Source organism: Nannospalax galili, unplaced genomic scaffold (genome assembly GCF_000622305.1).
Source record: "Nannospalax galili isolate Female #2095 unplaced genomic scaffold, S.galili_v1.0 scaffold704, whole genome shotgun sequence".
NCBI classification, from domain to species: Eukaryota; Metazoa; Chordata; class Mammalia; order Rodentia; family Spalacidae; genus Nannospalax; species Nannospalax galili.
In genome coordinates, this window is record NW_008352394.1 from 235,680 (window position 1) to 258,739 (window position 23,060).

At 49.5% G+C, this 23,060-nt stretch overlaps 1 protein-coding gene across 1 annotated transcript in view; it reads right to left on the minus strand.

Annotated features, from left to right (window-relative positions):
- Positions 1-1,215: 1,215 nt before the first annotated feature.
- Camk2a (calcium/calmodulin dependent protein kinase II alpha) overlaps positions 1,216-23,060 on the minus strand; it is a 63,748-nt gene continuing 41,903 nt past the window's right edge. The window contains exons 14-18 of the mRNA XM_008849386.3: positions 18,317-18,365; positions 11,014-11,089; positions 7,901-7,995; positions 4,054-4,282; positions 1,216-3,788 (exon numbers count right to left, since the gene is read on the minus strand). Coding sequence (XP_008847608.1) covers positions 3,785-3,788; positions 4,054-4,282; positions 7,901-7,995; positions 11,014-11,089; positions 18,317-18,365 — 453 coding nt within the window. The 3' untranslated portion in view covers positions 1,216-3,784. The remainder of the gene's footprint in view (positions 3,789-4,053; positions 4,283-7,900; positions 7,996-11,013; positions 11,090-18,316; positions 18,366-23,060) is intronic.

A 23,060-nucleotide genomic window follows, 5' to 3' on the forward strand; every position in this document is an offset into this window, starting at 1 on the left:
GGATTCTGAGAGTGATCTTAGTTCTTGCTTGCTTGTGGCAATCCATATTCAGTCCCTTGTTCTCATTAAGGGTACCTCAAATGCTGAGAGGAAGCAGACTCCATCCCTGGCTTTAAGTGTGCAGCATGTGGTCTAGACATCATCTCATAATGATTGGCTCAACCCAGAGTATATGAACCAAGTTGTTCCAATCAGAATGAAGATTGGGACTTTCATTTTGCAACAGGGGAAATCTAGAACAGAAAACATTGCCCAGGGCCCCATGCTTGACCAAGGCAGGAAGACGAGGAGTCACAGAAATATGTAGCTATTTATTGCACTGAAAACACAAGGATAAAACAGACGTCCCTTCTCCCCCCACCCCCCAAGTAGCAGAGTTTGAGCAGTGGTCATTCAAGTTCACAGCCACATATTGTAGAAGGAGGAGGAGTTGGTGGAGGAGGAGGAGGAGGGAGAAGGAGGAGAAGGAGGAGAAGGAGAAGAAGGAGAAGGAGGAGAAAGTGGAGGAGGAGGAGGAGGAGAAGGAGGAGGAGGAAGTGGAGGAGGAGGAAGAGAAGGAAGGAGGGAGAGGAGGAGGGAGAGGGGGAGGAAGAAGAGAGGAGAACAGGAAGAAAGAGGAGAAGGAGGAATGAAGAAGGGATAGGAGGAGATTCCCAATGACCTGTTTTCTACTTAGCTATTTTTTAAGATTTGTTACAATTTTGTTGTATTCTTTTGGTGTGTGTGGTTGGAAAAATAAGGCTCATATTTAATTTCATTTCAGTATTTATTTTATTTCAATGAATCACATACAATTTTTTTTTTGGTCTTTTTGAAACAGGGTCTCTCTGTAGCCCCAGCTGTCCTGGAACTCACTATGTAGACCAGGCTGGCCTTGAACTCACAGAGATCCACCTGCCTCTGCCTCCCGAGTGCTGGGATTAAAGGTGTGCACCACTACACCCAGCCCATACAATTCTTTTTTATATATTTTATTTATTATTTTTATTTGATGTGTGTGAGTGTATTGCCTGCATGTGTATAAGTACACCTACATCAGGCAATGTAGGGTGAAACAAAACTCTAAACAAAGAGAACAAAGAAACCAGCATGGGGAGCCTGGTGAGCACATTCCCCAGGAGTCTCCCTTTGAAGGGAGCCTGGAGGCCCCGGGGCAGGATTTGAGCTAAGGTGGCATAAACCCAGAGAAGCTTTCTTGTAAATGTGTTTGCATGCCAGAGCCTTGGCTTTTTTTTTTTTTTTTTTTTTTTTTTTTTTTTAAATTTAGAGGGTATTTGAGAGGAACAAGGAGCTTACCTGGTGAGGGTGGGCTCTAGGCAGTTTTTCTGCCGTTCCCCTGCCTGTTACCTCAGGGCCATGCTAGTGTCCTGAGGTTTATACTAGATGGCTACCCACCCACAGGAGTGGCCTCTGTAGTGGAGGCCTTCTCAGACTGGGGTAGGGACCTGCCTCCACTTCTTCCATGTGTGGTGAGGTACACAGTGGACAGGAGGCATGTCAACCAATGGAAGGCAGGGCATGGGCGTCCTCTGGTGGGGAACATCAAGGCCCCGAGAGGGGATAGGACTCACCCAAGGTCACACAGCAAGTCTGGTCACAGCCTAGAATTGAAGCCTGCTAACTCCCAACCACTTCCTTCCCCTGCAGTCCACTGCTGATAAGCAACAGACAGGCACCAAAGAGGGAAACCAGAAGTAAGTAGGGAGAGGATGGGGACTGGCCAGCCACACAGAAGGCCAGCCAGAAACACCCAGCAAGCTCCCGTAGGTGAGGCTGGCTTCATGTCACCATCTGTTTGATCCCCGATCAGCCTGTGTAGGAACACTAATGTAGAAACTGAGGCTTGAAGTGGGAACCAGACTTTGCTTGGTAATGGCCTCCCTCACCTTTGGCTGGGGATAGCCATGGGACAGTGAGATCGCTAGGCCTTACGAAGAACCCTGGACCTGGGGCAGACCAAGAGCCCAACCTTGGGCCTGGGTAGCAGCATCTCTGCCAAGGGCAGAGGACAATAATGGAGTAGCTTGGACAACAGAGCCACTCCTGGCCTGCACTTGTCCCTCAGTGGCAGGACTTGAGAGAAGAGCCAAACACAGTTCCCAATATGTAAGGAGAGGGACACCAGAAAGTTTTGAATTAAACATCCCTTCCATTTCCACTCCAGCTAACCCTCAGAAAGGCTGAGGAAACCAGAGCCTCCTCCAAATCCTGGACACATGACTCTTCCTCCCCTAGAACCCTCCAGAGGGGACACTGTCTCATGCTGGAAAAACAAGGCCATAAGAGGCCAAAAGCACAGAGAGGCTGCGACATAATTCTGAGTCAGACACTAAGAATACAACCTCTAGTGTTGTTATTTTTTGTCCAAAACATGTAGTTTGATTTTGCTTTTGCTGAGTGTTTTTTTTTTTTTTTTCAACATACTGCATATAAAGTCATGCAAAGAAAACAGTGCAGACAGGATCCCAGTGGACAAGCCATGGCATTCCACATCAGAACCAATCCTGGAAAGAGGGGGTGGGGAGGGAGAGAGAAGAAGAGAAAGAGAGAAGGTGGGGGTTGTCAGCCAGCCAGAGGCTCAGCATGAAATGGGAAAAGAAGTTTCTAGTACTCTGTTTTGGCCAAACATTGAGAACGTGTGCTCTCTGAAAGTTTGGGGGTGGGGGGCAGGAGTATGGCACAAAGATGTAGGGAAGAAACTTCTAGGAATCGCAGTGGAAGGACCCCAGTGTAAGAGAGAAGCTAAGTCCAGACATTTCTATCCCTATGGCCCTGTCTTGCTGTGTCTTAGTCACATTGTCCCTGGAAGGCATCTTGTGTCATCTCACCTTGGGGACCAGAATGGAGAGAGGCTATGGCTCCCTGGGACTGCGGCCACCTCAGAAAGGACCAGAAAAAATAATCTAGAAAAGAGTAAAAACTCACCCTCGCCCCTCTTCCCAACCCAACCCAGCTCTTCCTCACAAATATCTGAGAGGTCTAATTATTACATAAATATCCATTAACGCAAAATCCATTTACGAAACACACAGAAGTTTGGCTGTAAAAAGGCATGCGTCCAAGTAGAAGTGATACTTAAATGTTGCTTGCTTTGCCCCTGAAACCCAATCAGATCTCTCAGACGGATGAGGCTGGAATTCTCCAAGGACAGTGGAGGGCAGAGTAGGCAGGGTAATGCTGGAGTCAAACTTCACAGGATGGAGGCAGCAAGTGGGGGCACCTGAGGGGTGGAGCTCCCTACACCGGTTGGTCTGACCACCCTGAGGTCAGCACAGAAGGGGGAGCAGATGAGGGCAGCAGTTCAAGGCAGGGGTTCCCCCGTCGGCTCCTCTCTTACCTTCTCCCACTGGTCTGTGGGGACCCCAGAAGAAGTGTGATTGGAGAGAGGGTCCCTCGCCACACTCAGCCTCCTCAGCGCCTGGTGAATGCACAGCTGGGACCCTCTCACACACAGCCAAGGCCAGACTAGACCAACAACAGTGGGTGGAGGTTGGGGGGGTTCCTGGGGCCAGCACTCTGGGTACCCAAGCCTGAGAAAGGTCCCCACTGGCAGGAAGAAAATGAGAGTGAGAAGCGGAGGTGGGGAGAGCTGGCCATTTGATCTGATGTTGTGATGGCTTTTATGAACAAGCAGATTTTCTTGATGCCGGTACAGAGGTGACAGTGGTAGGGTGATGTAATATGGGAAGAATTCCAGCAAAATCCAAGAGAGAACCAGCAGCCACGTTCCACAAATGAAAGTGGATCTCTGCGATGCAGCAACGCAGCGACTTGGCCTGGTCCTTCAGCTGCAAGACACAATACACACGGTGGCATATGCTGTTTCTCAGGACAGCAGCCCATCAGCTTAGATATAGTTAACATGACCTCCCAGGGTTCCCGCCCTAGCTCCCCCCAGGATCCGCAGACCCAGAATCTGCTCTCTGGAGTCTTCTTACCCTCTCTGTAACCTTTCAGAGGCAGAAGGCCACAGCCCACTCCCCTGGGTGTGCCCCACCCCAGCAGGCCAGCACCCTTCATTCCCCCTAAGCTGCAGAAAGGAAGGATTCTTACTGAGGCAGGACGGACGGTGCCCCAGATCTGTGGAAGTGGACAATTTGCCATTTGCCATCCCGGCGATGCCACACACGGGTCTCCTCTGACTGGGCTGTGCGGGGAATGCCACCTGCATCCAGGTACTGCGTGATGCGGATATAGGCAATGCAGGCCGACTCATCGCCCATCAGATGGATGTGGGGATTCAGGATGGTGGTGTGCACGGGCTTGCTGTTCCTGGACCACACTGGAGGCAGGGATGGGAAAGGCTGACGAGATACAACTGGACGATCTCCTGCTTCATTCCTTCACTCTCTCAGCTCCTGGCTGCCCTCTGAAGGGAGGCACCTCTGCCTGACTCATATGTAGCAAAGGCATCTCTGGGACAGGGCTCAGCTACCTGAGAATCAGGGCCGAGCTGCTAGGCAGCAGAGGTAGTAGGGACAATGGACTTCAGACATGGGTGATGTGGAATTTTAGAACCAGTATCTTGTAGACACAAAAGTGTGGAGCCCTGATGATTTGGCAAGCCGATGGAGTTGATCTGCCTGGAGCCCAGGTCCCTATAGAGACCAGGTCAGCACTTAAATAATGGGGCTGATACAGGGATAAGATGCTAGATGACAACAGAGCCTCTGCCTCTGCATCAGGGGACAGTAGGGAATGCTGGGAACTGTGATAAATAGAGGGCACCCTGCATGCAGCTCCTCTGGGTTACCATGTAAGTAAGTGGGAGTCCCTGCTCACTAGCTCTATTGCTGATATACTGAATTATAGAAATGGGGAAATTTGAAATTTCAGAATCTTAAAACCTTCAAATTATAAGGGTTGTGTCTGGCATCATTGAGTGAGGTCATGGAGCTAGAGAAACATGTAAATCTTGTAATCATGCTGTCATGATTACACTGATTAAAGTGCCTGAAACTGGCTCCCTTGAATGATGGTAAACCCTACCACCATTATTTTCATTATCATAGTATTCTAGAAACTCTCAAGTTTTCATCAAGATGGGAAACAAAAACACAGAAAGACAATGACCCAAGTGTGGACAGAGACCATCAGGTTTTCACCCTTAACAAGAATCCTTCATCTTTCCCTAGAGTATCCCAAATATTGGCCCCAATCATGTGGACAGCCAGCTTATAATATGGAGTCTTCAATCCTTCCTAAGATACTCCAGTTTGAGAACATTTAACGATAATCTTCCTTCCTTGTCCCCAGCCTCTGATTCTGTTGTCCAGCCAAATTTGTAAGTTATCTCCTGAAAAGCATAAATTGTCTTTTTGTTTGTTTCTTTGTTTGTTTTGACACAGGGTCTCCCTGTAGACCCAGCTAACCTGGAACTCGCCGTGTAGATCAGGCTGGTCTTGAACTCACAGAGATCCACCTGCCTGTGCTGGTAATAAAGGTGTGCGCCACCATGCCAAGCATAAATTATCTTTTTTTTTTTCTTTCTGGACTACAGAAATCTCCCAGTGGCACCCATTCTCTAGTGTTATAATCATGGTATGCCCAGACTTTCGATAAACGACCAGAATCAAGAGTCTCAGACAGAAAGAATTCTGATTTCTCAGACATAGAGAATGTAGACTTTTAGTGTCATAAGCTTGGGAGTAATCTCGGAGGCCAAAGGTCATCAAAACGCCCCCTTCTTCAAAATGCAAGAGGCTTTCCTAAATATCACTGATAACAATGCCTGGGCCTGAGATGTGTCCATTAATAGGTATGGAAACAGAGTCCAGAATCTGATTTGGCCGAGTTGTGTTAATTTCTGAATGAAGCTCAGTAGAACCTAAAAGAAGTCATGGAATTAGATTTGGACAATCCAGGGCCATTCCTGAGGGATGAAGAGCTTAGCATTGGTGGGAGAGATAAGCCTCACCACTGTTGGTCAGGCCTGGGATCCCAGGATTCTATCCTAACATGTCACCTGGACAGATTAGCAGCTTTCAGGGTATCCTTCGTGGATAGGGTGGGAGACAGGACCAGGCACTGGGCAGGAAAAGGCAGGCAGAGGGGAGGTGGTTTTGCCAGGAGTGAATGATTATGCTGGGCCACACTCCTGTGGGTTCTGCCATAGAGGTGACCCTGAGTCCAGGGTCAGTGCTGAGATGGTACCTGATGCATGAGGTAGGCCAGGGGCATGGGCTTCTCTCTGTGTTTAAACCCTTGGTGAACCCAGCACCTTCAGAGTCCAGCATAGCCTGGTCTCCGCCCAACTCTGTGGAGACTATTGTAGCAGGGAACCAGTGCCCCCAGAGGACGGAGGTGTAATGACAACTCCTTGATCCTATCCATGACAGAGCCTAGGTGTCCAGAGAGCTCCCTGTCGCCCCAGCTGGCCTGGAACTTGCTATGTAGACCAGGCTGGCCTTGAATTCACAGAGATCCGCCTGCCTCTGCTTCCAAGTGCTGGGATTAAAAGCACGCATCACCACGTCTGGCTTTGGGGTCTGGTTCTTTAAGAAGACACAGCTTCTTTCACAGATTTTTTTTTTTTTTTTTGAGGCATGAGAGCACTTGGCATCTCTGTATTCCATAAAATACCCAGAAAGCCAAGAGGTGGGAGGCTAGGCATAGGCAGACAGAATGGATCCTACCAGCACAGGACAGGCTGGCATTGAGACAGAGTTGGGTCAGCCCCTGGCTGTCTGGATACATTTGGACAAGTCACTTCCCCTCCCTGGGCCTCGGTTTCCCCTTCTGAATGACAGAATTGGACTAAGTCACGGCAGGGCCACTCGTGGGGGTTTTTGTTTTGTTTTGCGTTTGTTTCTTTTTACCATATGCAAGTTCCACCTATACTCATTTCATGAAATGATTTCCCTGATTGATTACCTGTACGAATATGTTTATTTTAAAAGAAAACTTCCTGACACAATCAGCAGCACAGAATAAGCATGGAACAGTAACCTTTCCAGGGACAAAAAGAGGTCATTCTTGCTCCACGCAAGGGATCTGGACCTGAGACCTGCTGTTCTTTGAAAGAGGGAAATTAGAAAGTCAGAGAGGTGTGAAAAATAGACTAGCACTGTCTATAAGCCAGAGCATTAAAAAAGAATTGGCCAGGCTTTCTCCCTGTATGAGCCAATGTTTTACTTAGTGCCTATAAACACCTGAAATCATGTGTGTGATATGTGCCCTTCATCTGGGGGACTCTGGATATATCATCTCTGGGGTCCTTCCTCCACATCCTAATCTGTGTCCTTGACTGGGTTCCTGTCTGACCCATGGCCTGAGTAAGACGCAGATAGGCAGAAAGCTCACTAGCTCAGACCCAGCTTCAGCGTCCAGCCCACCCTGACTGCGAAGCTGTTGAGGTCTCTCCCACAGAGGAGAGGTCTAGGAAGAAGAGACATGCAGGACAGAGACCTGGACAGACAGGCAGGGCACAGCAGTGTGAACTCCCTCAGCCCTCCCTCTTTCTAAAACTGCCTACCTACAGGGGTTATGTGTCTCAAAACCCAGGAGCCATTGTGGGCCGGGAAGCTGGGAGGCCCCAGGCATCCAGATGACTGTAGGCTTTGGGTGTGGCCTAGTGAAGGCTCCCTTGCCTATAAATAGGAACAAAGGCCCTCCCTGCAACCCTCCCCGGGTAGAGAGCAGGAGAGGGCTAGGAGGCCTTGTCACGCATGTCCTTGGTCTCTGGGGACCCACCCCTTGCCCCATCCTCAGGCACAGGTGGGACGGCTGGCAGTCAATGGAGAGGGAACCAAGAAGGTACCAACCCCTGTCCACACGGGATCTTCCTCTTCGCTGGCTCCTGAGCTGCCCCTGGGGCCCTGCCCGTCACCCTGCTGTGCCATCCGGAAGGACATGGAGGGAGAGCAGACAACAGGCACCCCAGAGAGAAGGGATTGCTCACGGTTTTCAAAATAGAATCGATGGAAGTCCAGGCCCTCAACCAGGTTCCCCAGGGCCTCGGGTTCAAAGGCTGTCATTCCAGGGTCGCACATCTTCCTGGGGGAAGGAGGACAGAGGAAAGAGAGGGTTGGGGCCATGGCTTCTTGCTGCCCCCTTGGGAATACCATGCTTTCCTTGAGGGATTGACAGAAGAGGGGCTTACGCACTGTCAGGTGTGGGACAGGGCTGACTGGTGGGTGCCATATACATCAGGAAGCCCAGGTTCAGGTCTTGGCTTTGCCAATGACTGGTAATGAGATCTTATGCATGTGTGTTGAGCACATGTGTTGGGCACTCTTGAAGCAAGAGTACCGGGAATGGATATGGGAGGGTCATGCTGCGCAGTCCGCTCTTTCCTGTCCTTACTGTACCAGCAGTGACCCAAAGGGGCTTTCCCTAATTTGTCTCATGGGACATGGATTAAAGTGCCTTTTCCTTTACATAACAAGTCAGGTGTGTACCTGGAGGGGGCATTTTGTTAATTTGTAAGATTATTTATTTATTTATTTTTAATATTCTATGTGTTGTTTGTATTATTTTATGTGTATTTCCTGCATGTATGTAAGTGCACCCATGTCATGACACAATGCCCATGGAAGTCAGAAGAGTGTCGGATCCGCTAGAACTGAAGTTACAGATGGTTGTTAGCTGCCACATGGGTGCTGGGAGCAAAACCTGGGTCCTCTGCAAGAGAAGCCAGTGCTCTTAGCCACTGAGTCATCTTTCCATCCCCAAGATTTATTTTTATTTTATGTGTTTTGCTTGCATGTATGTATATGCACCATGTGTGTGCAGTGCCTGCAGATACCAGAAGAAGGTGTTAGATCCCCTAGAACTGGAGTTATAGATGGCTGTGAGCTGCCATATGGATGCAGGCAACTGAACCCAGGTCCTCTTCAACATCAGCAAGTACTTTTAACTTCTGAGCCGTCTCTCCAGCCCCTGTGTTTTGCTAATTTGAACAAAAGTGCCCTATAGCTGGAGCAACACTATTTCCTCTTCTGTAAATGATAAAAAAAAAAAAAAAAAACAACCTTAAAACACCCAGAAAGGCTACCTCACTTCTTCTCATTTCCTGATTGTGACTTTCTGGGGTCACTAGCCTGATATATCATCCCAACTTAATTCTTCTAGGGCTAAAAGTGAGACTCGTGACATGGTTCAAGAGGGAGGAATGTAGGATGTGGCAGGGGTGTGGGGGTTGCTCAGCAAAAGGAGGCTGTGTGCTTTTAGCTGACTGCCCCCTTCCAGGTGTCAGTCTTCTGGGATAACTGTCAGGTGACTGTCAAGCAGGGAAGGGAATAAATGACCTCCTCATGACCACATTTGTAGGGTCTTTCGTGGTACAGCACAGATCCCTGTGACCATAGCAAGAAAGAGAAGAACAGGAAGTGCCCCTGGACAGGCCAAACTCCCAGTCCAGGCTGAAACTGGAAATCTCTGAAGAGGAAGTCAGTCCAAGTCTTGTCTGAGCTGGACAAAGCCCTTGTAATTGACCCCATATAACTCTGTTCTCCACATAGGACCTTAAGTTCTATAGCTGGATTAAGCCACAGGTTCCAGCTATGTTCAGACTACATGGAGTTCCCAGGACCCTTCCAGCTCCAGGATCTTCCAAGGGTGGGGATCTGAGTGCCAAGTATGTGGGAGATAGAGCACCCCCCCGACACACACACACTGTAGAACCCCCAGTTAGAAGATGTCTGGGATTCCTGCCTCCTAGAGTAAAAGGACTTGAAGACCATTGGCTCCAAGTGTATTGTCCATATGGAGAAACTGAGGCTCATAGAGGTGAAGGGGCTGACTCAGGAATATACAGGGCAGATTCCAGGGCACCACAGACCCTACAGCAGGCTGAAAATATCAGAGAAATTAACAACATAGAAGTGGGAGGGAGTTCCCTCAACACCCAGAAAGGCTACCTCACTTCTTCTCATCCCCTGACTGTGACTTTCCAGGGTCACTGGCCTGATATATCATCCCAACTTAATTCTTCTAGGGTTTAAAGTGAGACTCGTGACATGGTCTGCTTCATACTTCCATGCAGCATTCTGGCACACTCTTGTACACATACCTGTGCACATTCCTTGTGCATATACTTACAAATGCGTGCATGTGTACAAGTTATGCACAAGCATATGAACATTACATGCTGGTCTCAGGTTCACACATGCACATCCCAAGCACCTTGTTCCTCCAGAGAGAGCTAGTGACTTTCCAGGCCATCTCCAAACACTGCTGTTGAATTGCTCCTTTGGTTAGAATGCACACTGCAGCTCCAGGCACAAGAACCAGGAACCAGGAACAGGCTGCCCCAAGAGCATGTCCCAGTCAGGCTATTCCTATCTCACATTAACCAAGCAGGCAAGGGTCACTCTGTCTCACTGGAAGCTTTTGCCAACCAAAAACCATGTGTGGGATTGCCAGGTTCAGACCTCATCAGCACTGGTCAAAATGTTAAAGCCTGTGCCCAGAACATCCATTCTCTCTGGGGCAGGCTGGAGACTGCTTCAGGGCCAGATAAGGAAAGGTGCAAGGGACCACCAGGGGGCGCTTGCAGCTCAGCCTGTACTCACAGGCTTCCCTCAGGGCAGGCACAGGATGTCTCAAGGCACCTGCTTTCTTCTATGCTATTTGTGTGACTGCTGCCTTGCTTCTCAGAGGCTTTAAGCTTCCGCTTTGAGGCACTCTTGCTCACTGAAGGTGCACACCTTCTGGGTCCTTTCCTGCGCCTACTCAGCTGAGGTCAGAGGCCTGCAGAGATCCAGGGTGAGGACCCAGACCCACCTGGCAGGATGGAGGAGGGCCTTCCTCTAGCCTCTCCTTCCCACACTGGGGTACAAACTGCCCCATCTTTCTTTGAGGGGACAAAGCAGCCTTACCGAGCTCCTCCTGGGATCAAGCTGGCAGAAGGAGGAGCAGGAAGCTCGGCAGAAGCCCCAGGCTGAGTGCAGATCAGAAAGCACAGGGGTTCCGTGTCATTCACAGCACATGCAGCGTGAGTGAGGAGGACCCCACGGTGAGCATCAACACCCAATCCAGGCAGGACATGCAGAATGAGCCTGGCTGACTCACGTGTAGGACTCAAAATCTCCATTGCTTATGGCTTCAATCAGCTGCTCTGTCACTTTTATAATTTCCTGTTTGCGCACTGGAAGGTAGGAGGGGACACAGAAATAACAACAGTGATAGTCATGAAGAGCAGGCACATGCCAGGCACACTCTGTTGGGACCTGACATCTTGTACAGATGATCTCACCCATCCTTTTGTTGTCCCTGAGAAAGAAAGATGTTATCCCCATTTCACAGAAGAAACTGAGGCCCAGAGGGGGAAAGAAATGAAAGTTTCCTCAGCTAGAGGAAGAGGCAGAGGCAGAGCCTCAACTGGCCACCTTGGCCCCAGAAACCATGTGGGCACGCTGACTCTAGGTCTTGCTTGAACCTAGGCATGGCCACCCACTGTGCCCCAGAGATCCCCAGGGCCAAATCTGGGCCATTAAGGAAGAACTTAGAGCATGCTCATTCCTGTGTCTGGGTGAGTTTTTGTTCAATTTGGGTGATTACAGGAGTCAGGCAAAGTTGTCTAGCGCTTTCTAGGATCAATGAATCCCTTTTTCTTCTCCCTGTCTACCACTGAAACACCACAAGAAGCTTGTTTTCTGGCAGAATTAGATGCCACCCTTCTTATTAGATGTGTGATGGTCTGAGACTCTGTATTCCCATCTGTGAAATGGGATCTATTCAAATCCAGACAGTAGTGGAAAAGGATCCAGGTTCCAATTCTAGACAGATCTTTGTCTAAACCCCAGCCCAGGTCCTTCTGAGCTATGTAGCTGAGGGCCACAAGACCAGCTGACTTGCCAGATGGAGACAACAGAGTCCCCTCAGAGTTGATCTTCAGATAGGTTGATGTGATGAGCATGATACCTTGTCAGAAGCCTGGTCCACAGCAGGTGCTCATGGTAAGCACTGCCACATCCTGAAGCCCCACCTCCAGGTTTGCCTAATCTGTTTCTCCCAGACCCCTGGCAAGTGGGCAAGACCAGTGAGCCCCAAGTACTATGAGATGGCTGATCCTCAGTAATGAAGAAATCTACAGCCTGGTGTCCTGGACCTCAGCAGAGCCTAACGGAAGTCTCCCTCAGTTTCCCCAGGGCAGGTCCTCCTTCCCTCCCCACTCTTGTTCTAGCTTCCCTTCAACCAGGCCACTCAGTAGTGCATAGGAACAATCCTTGGTAAGGGAGAGGCCATACTGGTTGGAAAGTATGCTCAGCAGGCCTCAGCACCTCCCAGTATAGAAGCCAGGAGGGCCCTGCCTCACCTCTTTCCTTGCCAGCTGCCTAAGCTACCCCTGGGCACTCACCTCAGACCCAGGGGAGATGGAATCTCAGGACATCCAGGCTGGAAGAGCTACTACAGGCCAGAAACCCAAACTCCTTTCTGAGGAAACTGAGGTCCAATGAGGGCTTATGACTGTCCGTATGACTGGAACATACAGATGCAGTCTGGCTGACAGCCCAGGGACTTTTCCATGGGACTCTGGTGCTTCAGCCCATATGATCTCACCCCACGTTCTCATAATTTTTTGTTGTTTTTGTTTTTTAATTTTATTTATGATTTTTATTTAATGTGCATGACTGTATTGCCTGCCTATGTATAAGTGCACCTGTGTAATGCCTGTGGAGATCAGAAGAGGGCGTTGGATCCCCTGGAATTGAAGTTATGTACAGTTGTTAGCCACTATGGGAGGTGCTGAGAATTGAACCGGGGTCCTCTGCAACAGCAGCCAGTGCTCTTAACCACTGAGTCAACTCTCCAGTCCCCATGATCTCATAATGTTAATTCCCATACAGCTGCTGGCGCACTGCCTGTTCCTGCACTTGATGCCAGGTCACAGAGGTTTGATAGGAGCTTCCTTGAAGTCTGGAACTGGCCTGGTCCCTCAGGCTGCAGTACTGACTAAGCCTTGGCCGGGCTTAGCCTGTGTAGTGTCAAAGCCCAGAGACAGAGCTTCACTCCCATATCACAACTCACAAATGGTAGATGAGAAAGAATAAATGACTGACTTTGGAAGGGCTGGGACTCCAGCCAGAGCCTTCAGCACTGGAACCCACTGCACTCTCCCCATATCTGTGCCTAGCACAGCCCTTGGCATATGTGCGTGCTTGGCAGTGTTGGCTCACAGTGCACTTCTCCCAGACTCTGGGTAGAATTACCTGCACTGGGAATGTCTGTCCTCAGACCTTTAGCACCACTGATCACTCTGGTCTCTTCTCTGTCTTTCTCTCTCTCTCTCTCTCTCTCTCTCTCTCTCTCTCTCGGACAGGCAACACACACATGTGGAGTGAGTGAATGAATGAGTACATGGTCCAAACCAGAGTCTGGGCTGCCTCTCTCTCTCTCTCTCTCTCTGGAATCTTGCCAGGGACAGGCAACACACACATGTGGAGTGAGTGAATGAATGAGTACATGGTCCAAACCAGAGTCTGGGCTGCCATCTTTGCCCTCTCTCTGGAATTGCCCTTCACCTGGTCACCTATGTTCCTAGTCACTTCACAGTCACTCCTGGTCAGCCCTGCCATCCATCACAGAAGCAGGGACTTAGAATGGGATAAATGGACCCTGCCAGGAGTGACCTCAGACTAGCTGATTCCCACATGTTATCAGAGGGAATGATGCAGTGAAAATCCACACATTCTGACAGGCCGTGGGAGCTGAGCCACAGTCCTTGTGTGCACTGAGACCCTCTAGCATGTCCTTCTGTCACCCTCTGCTTGGTGTCCTCCCTCCTGTGGGATGCTTCTTGCTTCCATCATAGATAATGGGGCAAAGTGGTCCAGGTCCTGGGTTCTGGAGCCAAACTCCCTAGGTAGGGATTCTGGCTCTGCCCCCTCACAGCTGCAATGGGGGGGGGGTGTCTCGGTTTCTCCTTATGCTATGGAGATATCACTTGTACCTACATTCTAGAGTTGTTCTGAGGATTAGTAGAAAGAGCTGTCACATGTACAGCCCTCATTAAGAGCACCTGCTGTTCCAGGCCCCTCATATCCACTCATTGATGTAAATGAGTGTCTGAGCTCCAGCATTCAGAACAAGGCCTGGCGTTCACTGAGAGACAGCTGTGTTCCTATCATCTGCAAACTTGGAAGTGGAAGCGTGTGTGAGCCCTGCCTCAAGGCTGCAGCCAGGGCTGGATGCTTCCTGAAAGTCATACACAGGGCTCAGTTCTGCTGAGTCTCGGGCTGCAGCACTCACCACTTCTAGACAGTGCTCCCTGGGCTCATGCTCTGCCAGGTTGAAGTCTGTCTCTGAAAGTCCCTGCGTGTAGCTCTTCTTTCTCCTTCCAGAGGTGCCGAGGTAAGCACCTGTTATCCAGTCCCTCTGTTCTCCCTTGACCAGGCTTCTCTCCTCAGGAGACAGGCCTCCAGAATGTTGTTTCTAGGGCCACTGGAATCTAGCCATCTGTCCTCAAGGCTCTCTGAGTTGTCTGGACACCTCTCTGATGGTGGAATATCAGGTCTGGAGACATGCTCTATCCCTTCCCTAGTTCTGGACACTATCTCCACGAATGCAACTCCAGACTGAGACTGACTAGGCTATGCTTTTGGGCACTCCAGACATACCAAGTTTTCCAAAAGCCTAGTGAGCAGGAATATCCCTAGCTTTGTTCTTTGAGACAAAAGACCTGGGGCCCGATGCTTGGTAGACTTGGCATCTGCTCTGATAGGGGCCCTTCCCATGACTCTAGTAGCCCTCTCTGCTGTGCAATCAGCTTTGTAGCAGTTGCTCAGTAGAGACCCTCTGGCCAGACACAAAAACTGAGGCCCGAAGAGGTTAAGAACCTCTCTTACCATCACACAGTACACTGAGACCTCAGCACTGGCTGAGACCTGCATTCCTGAATGGCATTTCCCAGTGTCTGCTAGCTATGGGGGAAGCTCTCTGGCTTAGAGAGAGAATAGGTTATTCACAGAGGCAAGGACATGGGGAGCCTGGCAGAGCCACCATGGAGGACAGCTGCTATGCACAAAGCCAGAGGTACTCTGAAATACTTGTCTCCTTCCCTCTCTCCCTCTCTCCCTCCCTCTCTCCCTCCCTCCCTCCCTCCCTTCTTTCCTTCCTTCCTTCCTTCCTTCCTTCCTTCCTTCCTTCCTTCCTTCCTTCCAGGGACGTTGTTCCCCAAAAGTTATATTTCCAATCAATTAACTTTACTTTTGGGTCAGAGTCTACCCCAGTCAGCTGCTATTCTCAGAAGATGGCTTAGCAAGTTAACACCAAGAAGCAGCTGGGGTATCCAGGGAACTTTGAGCCCAAGAGGCTGAGGGAGGTACAAGGGCTCTTCTCTCTCCACACAGGGAAGTGCTTCTAGCACACATGGCCACTGGGCCTTTTGTGTATTCAGGGACTCAGAGGCAGGGAGCATGGTTCCAGATAAGCAGTTAATAGCTATGTGGTTAGTCTTGATTGTCAGCTGGATAGGACTTAGAATCACCACGGAAATACACCCTTGAGTATATCTGTGAAAGTGTTTCCAGAAAAGTTGAACTGAAGAGAGAAGACCCTGAATGTGCATTACATCATTCCATGGAGTGGGGTCCCAGGCTGACTGAAAAGGAGGAAGCGAGCTGAGCACCAGCATGCATCTCTGCTTCTTGACTGAAGATGTGATGTGACAGCTGCCTCAGACTATGACTTTCCACCATGATGGACTGTACTCTTAAACTGTGAGCCAAATGAACCCTTCCTTCCTTAAGTTGCTTTTGTCAAACCTTTTGTCACAACAATGAGAAAAGTAACTAATGCAATAACCCATATGGGCCCGTTGTCCTCACTGTAAAAGGAAAAGTGGACTAAAACCTGAGACCGTCTGCCCACTACGCCCCCTCCCCGTCCCCCCCATCCCCCCTCCCCTAAAGCAGAGAAGGCCAATGTCAAACATGGGACCTTGGGGCATAGCTGAAAGTCACCATCTAGGTGGGAAACATCACTATTTTACATTTCCAGGGCATACACATTCTGCATTCTATTCCAAATATTTCTCAGTCTGTTTAACATATAAATATTTGTCTTAAAATAGTCTTTGAGTGAAATTGATGCTCCCAGGAAATGTCATGGGGCTTCCTGACATTCAACCATGAACTCCAATTGGAAAAAGAGAAATGAAGATTTCTTTAAACAATTACCATGTGCCAAATGTTCTGTGTGTAGTTTATGTGCAGCCTGTCATTTCATCTGCACAGTACTCTCTGAAGTCAGTACTATTATCATAGCCTGTATATTATTAAGAAAACTGAGGCTCAGAGAGGCTGAGTAGGTTGTCCAAGGTCACCCAGCCAATGGAATACAGAGCCAAATCACCTCCAGTTTTTGTTTGTTCTGAGGCCAAGAAGAAGAAAATAAATCTAGTTACCTCAAAATCCCAAAGCCCATCTCTTCCCATTGGGACCAAGAGCCTCAGATATGGGGAGTATCTTAAAAGCAACTTGCCTTAGTCTGCCAGAGACCTATGGAATAGGATCTACAGAGCAGGACTGAGCATGCGATTAGGTTGGACTTGTGAGACCAAATGCTGACTGGACCTTAACAGGCAATTCTCCAAGAGAATGAATTTGCCAAGGTTGTCCCTGGGGTCATAACTCATGACAAAGCACCAATTTACTAGTGCCTAATTAGTAGTGCCCCTACTAATCTGAGAATGACCAGAATCTGGGACTGCAGACTGGGACCTTCTCCCAGGTTCCCGCTAGGTCAAGAGGGGTCATGGTATGTGAAAACTGTCTACAAGCCTAAATTGCAATTTTGCCCCAAATCATGATTTATGAAACACAACCTGTTTTTTTGTTTTGTCTTGTTTTTTGTGCTGGGGATCAAACCTAGGGGTTCCTGCATGTTAGACAAGTGCTCTACCACAAAGCCATATCCCCAGCCCCACTGTATTCTTTTCAAGGCAAAATATCTAAATTTGTAAAAAATGTCTCAACTGGTACAGCAGTTTCCTCCAGGTCAGGAGGCTTTTTCCATATTTCAGAGACCCCCAAGGTGTCTCTGGTCTCCTCCCCAGTACACAGACCCATGTGTGTTGACCCTTGAGTAGTGCTAGTCTTCCTGGCCTGGGAAATAGAAAGGGCACCTGTGTGGGTGGAACTACAGGACTTTGCTTACCATCAAGGATCTGCGTCTTCTGCACAAAATCTTCACTCTTACCCCTTCCTTCGAACTCACATATACCTTCCCTAAGGTTTCAAGTCATGGCCACTAGCTCGGGTTCAAATCCCTCCCTACCTTGGGCCAATTTCCCCAAACTCTGTTGGTATCCTCTGTCATCAAAGGATGACCTATGAGATTTGGGAAGTTCTAGTCAGTCTTTCACTTATCATCTACAAACTTCATGATCAAGAAGTATGCAACTGAGTCACAATTTTTTTTAAATCCTCATGGTTTTTTGTTTTTTGTCTTTTTGAGACAGGGTCTCCCTGTAGCCCCAGCTGACCTGGAACTCACTTTGTAGACCAGGCTGACCTCAAACTCACAAAGATCTGCTTGTTTCTCCCTCCCAAGTACTGGTATTAAAGGCATGTGCCACCACACCCAGCAAGAACCCTCATGTTTTAAGTAAGTTTATGATTTTGTGTTGGCTACATTCATAGCTGTCCTTGGTCACGTGTGGCGTACAGACTGAAGGGTGGACACGCCTGCATGTGGTCCAGATGGACAATGGACTTAGTGAGTGTCCAAGAATCAAAGGTGGCCCTTCTTGCCACTTTGTCCTAGGACTCCTGATCACAGAGCTCTGTTCCCTCATCCTTCTCACAGGTTTCGTTTTGCTTTATTTGAGACAAGGTCTCACTCCGTAGTCCAGGCTGGCCCCAAGCTTGTGATCTTCCTGCCTCGGCCTTTTGTGTGCTGCATTACAAATATGTGCCACTTATTTGAGTGTTTTTGAGAACAGTTAGGTCACGATCCACAGAACCCCTGCGTGGCTGGTCTTTGGTTTTGACTTTCCATGCCTCTGACTGAACTTGCTGGATTTTTGTTCTTTATTCCTTTACTCTTACTGCTTCATGTTTTAAAAATAAGTCAGTTAAAAAAAACTAAAATGAGTAATTTCAAAAGGAAAATTCATGCCACTACTTTATATCTACAGCATGACTATGTTAAATTTTTCTCTGATACACAAGGAAGTAAATCCATAAACTAAACTAAAAGATTTTGTTCTGTATACCCACTGTGCTGGACACAGCTTGGGGAAGCCATGCCCACAGTGTGTCCCGCTCCTTAGACGCCAAAGCCAGGCTGCCACGGCAGGAACACCACGAGGCGCTTGCTCAGCTAGCACCAGGAAGTATGGCAGCAAAGACAGGAAGCAAGTCCTCCCTACCTTTGGTGTCTTCATCCTCAATGGTGGTGTTGGTGCTCTCAGAAGATTCCTGCCAAAGAGAAGAGAGAGGTGGTGAAGAGGGCCTGCAGACAGGATGGGCTGGGCCAGGACAGCTGCCCCGCTGCCCCGCTGCTTGATGACGCTCTGGGCTTCTGAGGCTTCCAGGCTCTGTAGTTCAGATGGTCTTATAAACCTTGCCGGACCCTCAGCCTGAGGGAACCCATCTAAGCAGGCGACTGAGACAGGGCTGGCATGAAGGAGTACCTGCGAGGAGATCCCTGACCTCTCTAGAAGGGCCGAGAGGGGTTTCCTGGGTCCTTTCTGCTCGAGGGGCAAAGAAAGGTTGTGAAAAAAGCAGAGAGACGCCATGGCAGCCACAGAATACACACACTGGCAGGAAAGAAAGACAGAGAAAGGCCGGTCTAGTATAAGAAAGGGTGGGCTTTTCAGAGGGGAGAAAAACCGCACAACTGAAACAGCCATGGAACCAGAAGAAGAGGGACATGGACACCGTGTCATCCCTGGCATCCTAAGCAGAGGTGGGGCTGTGGTTCCTCTGCTGTAGCCTGCACAAGTTCAAGGGGGCTTCCATGATGCCAGCTGCTTTAGCCAAACCAAGCCCCACGCTGGTAGCAAATGGCACAAACCAAACCCTGAGATGAGCTCTAGAGCAGAGGGGTGGGAAGAAGCAAGAAGCCAGGGGCTGGAGGTGGGACTGGGCTCAAATCCACCTGTGGACCAGAGAAAGGTCTCAGATCTGCTGTTGGCCTGCTGGTCTGGGCCATGGAATTGGAGGTGTCAACAGAAACACGCAAACAACACACACACAACACACATATTGTCACACAAGGCACACGTACCAAGCATGCCCTGAACACTCTCTCCCCGCCCTGGGTTCCCATGCAGCCTGCAGGAGGGAAGCAGGAGCAAGGGGCCGAGGCCCAGCATTTACCGGCGTTTGGGAGACGGCAGACACTCACCATTAACTGAACGCTGGAACTGGACTTTCTTTTCTGGAAAAACAAGGAGAAGAGATGGGACAGGAAAAGACACAGCGTGAAAACAGCAGGGAGCAGAGAAATGACAGGGAGTTTGGAAGGAGGATGGCCTCAGGGTCATCCTCTGTGGTCCTTTCCAATAGGACAAGGAGTTAGAGCCACCAGCAACATCTGGCCTGGCAAGAACAGGCCCCTCAGCCTCAGGTTCTGGGTCTTCAAATGCCTCTGCCTGGGTCTACCAATCTAACAGCCAAGTTCAAGGCCAAGCCTTCCTTGGACCAGGGTTGTCTGCCATGCCTTACTCTGATGGGGAAGTCAGTCCTGGCACTTAGATGTTCTTTTTGGAGGACAGTCGGGTGCTCAGGCCTAGAGATGAGGCCTAGGCTCCCCATGCATCTCTGCTAAGAGGGCCCTACTCCCAAGTGTCCTGTCGTTAGGGAAACTTGTCTTTCTGGTTTTGTTCCTTATGGAACCCTGGTCCTTATAAGTGCCAGGCAAGTACTGTGCCACTGAGCTCTAGCCTCAGCTTCAAAAATATAGAGTCAGGTCCTCTCTGAGGAGTTATCTCCACTTCCAACAAAATTATCAGATGATCTTGGGGCTATCAAGTCAGGCCAGGGAGCCAATTCTCTAAATGACCTTTGGAATCCTGCTTGCACTCACAACTTCCCAGAAACTATGTTATTCAGCTCCTTTACACTGGCAGAGAAACTGAGGCACACCCAGAAGTCTAGGACCTGAGCCTGGTGGCCCTGTCAGTTGGCCTAAGCTAGCTTTTGAAGGATTGAACCATCCCTGTGTTGGCTGTAAAGCCCAGGAAGGGGTGGGGACAGTGTAGACTGCCTTCTCCTCCACTTAACTCTCAGAGCCAGGAGTCTTGAAGACATGCTCACAAAAGAGTACGGGTCCTCGATGACACTCGCACTGAGAGAGGAGAAACTGAGGCCCTGAGAAGGGTGGGGGTCTGCAAAGGTTCTCCCAGAAGGCACTGGAGTGCTGAGGGGAGACACAGGCCCCAGGGACACGGATCATTCTTCTGCCCAGGGTTCCAAGAAGACTCCCCTCAAAGGCTCACATTGTCCCGGACAGACAATGAGCTTCATCCTGCTGCCACAGAGGGAAGTGAAGGAGAGACTTAGGTCTCCCAGGTGTAGGCCTGTGCCACCAGAGGCACTGGATATGCCTTGTGAGTCTCAAGGCCAGATCCTGGGCTTCCTATTTTATAACCCAATGAGTGTCTGTGTGCCAAGGCCTAAGCCTATGCCCTCTAACCAGGGCCTCCACACACAGGGCAATATACCTCACTGGCCATTTCTCCTATGTGCTCAGGGGACATGAATGCCCACCTTCACAGATGGCTGAGCAGTGTAGCTTCATGGTCAACCACTACATCGGCTCCTCTCCTGCTCTCCTTTCCTCTCCTCTGTGATGGCCTCCCTCCCAAGCTGCAGCCTGGTCAGGCACAGTATATATAAAGAAGGGGGTCAGGCTCACACAGCTCAGCTGTCAGCAGAAACCTGAGAAACCCCACAGGGGCCAAGAGGTTCCAGGCGGGACATGAAGAAGGAACACAGAGCAGAGACTGCATCAGATTTGGACGTACAGTGACAGGATGGGACAAAGGGAGAAGTCAACGACGGCACGGATGGGACACCAACAGGGCAGTGAGTGGGGTAAGGGGTGGGAGCAGTGGGCCCCTCTTGTGGAAACCGAGGCCTATGGGTGGCCAGGGAAGGGCACTTTGTCTTGAGGATAGAGTCTATCTTCTCTCAAATCACAAAGGAGGGTGACAATTGTCCCACCTGACCAGCACTGTAGAGGGGCTGTCACCAAAAGCAGAGTTGCCTGTCTTAGAACTGCGTATGGAAGCCAGTTCTAAGCTTAGCAAGAGCAGCAGAACTGCACGGTGGTCAAGCTCAGCCCTGAAAAGCCTGTGAGGGTCCAAGAAGTATAAGAGTGAGCTCATGTTACTCCGGCCCAGCAGCCTTTCCCTAAGATACACAGCAGGCAGCACAGCCTCTCCAGTTAAGCCCCACATGGAACAGTTTGTCTCTAAGGACACAGTTTTAAGAATAGCATGGATTCTTTCTTTAGCAGGTGTGTGTCCATATGATGTGGCTCCCTGGGGCTTCTCTGGTGAGACCATCTCACCAGCTCTTATAAAGAACTTTAGTAAACATGATAAGCCCTAGAAGGAAGAGACCATGAGGTCCAGACTCGACCCCATGGCTTCTTGACCTGAGGATGCACGGCTGTCACCTCTGCCAGTCCTGATGCTCTCTCTTCATCCTCCATTCCAAGAGAGGGAAGGAGGGTGAGCCACAAAGAGGTGACTGGGGCAGGGACAGCCTTGGAGTTTCTCTTCTTCCATATCTAGGACACTTTGAGAAGCCACTCAGGATGCAGGGACATTTATTCAGCTGTGTCCACTGGAAAGCATTATGATGACCAGCAGAACCCCCATGCTTTGAGTTGTCCTTGACCTTACCCAGCCTCTACTTTCTGCCTCTTCCCAAGAGGCTTTAGCCCCAGTCCCAGCCCAAGGTGGGCTCTCCTGACCCCAAACCCAGTGGCTCAGGGCAGCCTCTCCCTGTGCTCCCTCCTATTCTGCAACATGAGCTACATACAGCCTGTGTCCTCCATACTAGGGTCAGGGAGATGGCTTCTGTAGAGAATAGTTGCCCAGCTCAGCATCTACACATTGGGGGTCCCACTCTAGACCTGGGACCCCACCATGTGGCACATCGCTCCAGCACCTTTTCAAGTTGGGAGCAAGGGTCACCTCAGAGACACTCAAACAGCAGGCCAGAGTCCACTATAGTATTTGGGGCAGATGCATATTAATTCTATGATACGCGTGTGTTGACTTTTCATTTATGGTTTCCAAATGTTTTCTTGCGTGTACTTTGTTTCATGAGAAAACAATCTAATGCATAAAACAGAAAGCATAATCCTAACTCAATTGCTTCTTATGCTTGCATACCATACAAGAACGCCGTGCACACTCTCAATGTGCTAATCCTAACAGCCAGCCAGGGAGGACGGAGCCCCTCCTCTTGGTCTGAGAGAGGAGGCACAGGCTCAGGGACTTGAGCCAGTCAAGCCTTAGCTGCCAGTAACCCACACTACCCTTTTACCCAACACGATGAGTACAGTGTGGAGTTGCTCTGTTTGAAATAGGTGTGAGAAGCCCAGGACCTTGGAAACTGCGCCCCTTTCTAGTTCTCCTCAACTTCATCTGCTGCCAGAAGGACCGCCCCAGAATCTTTGAGTTCCAAAGGTTCATTTTAAAAATCACTGATTTTTTTTCTGATAAAAAATTATGTACAGTCATGCATTGCTTAATGACAGGGACACATTCTGAGAAATGTGTCATTAGGTGATTTTTTTCACTATGCAAGCATCATATGGTGACTTTGGGCCATACGATATATCCCTATAGCTCCGAGGCACCAAACTCATACAGCATGTTACTATACCAAACACTGCAGGCATCTGTAACACATGGTAAGTGCTGTGTATCTAAACACATCTAACCATGTCTACAGTAGAGCAAGGGCCTGGGTAGTGCACACCTGTAATCCCAGCACTCTGGAATTTGGGGCAGGAAGATGAAAAGTTTGAGTTTGGCTTGGGTTGCATGGTAAGATTCTATCTCAAAGAGAGAGAGAGAGAGAGAGAGAGAGAGAGAGAGAGAGAGAGAGAGAGAGAGAGAGAGAAAAAAAAAAATATATGGGGGGGAGAAG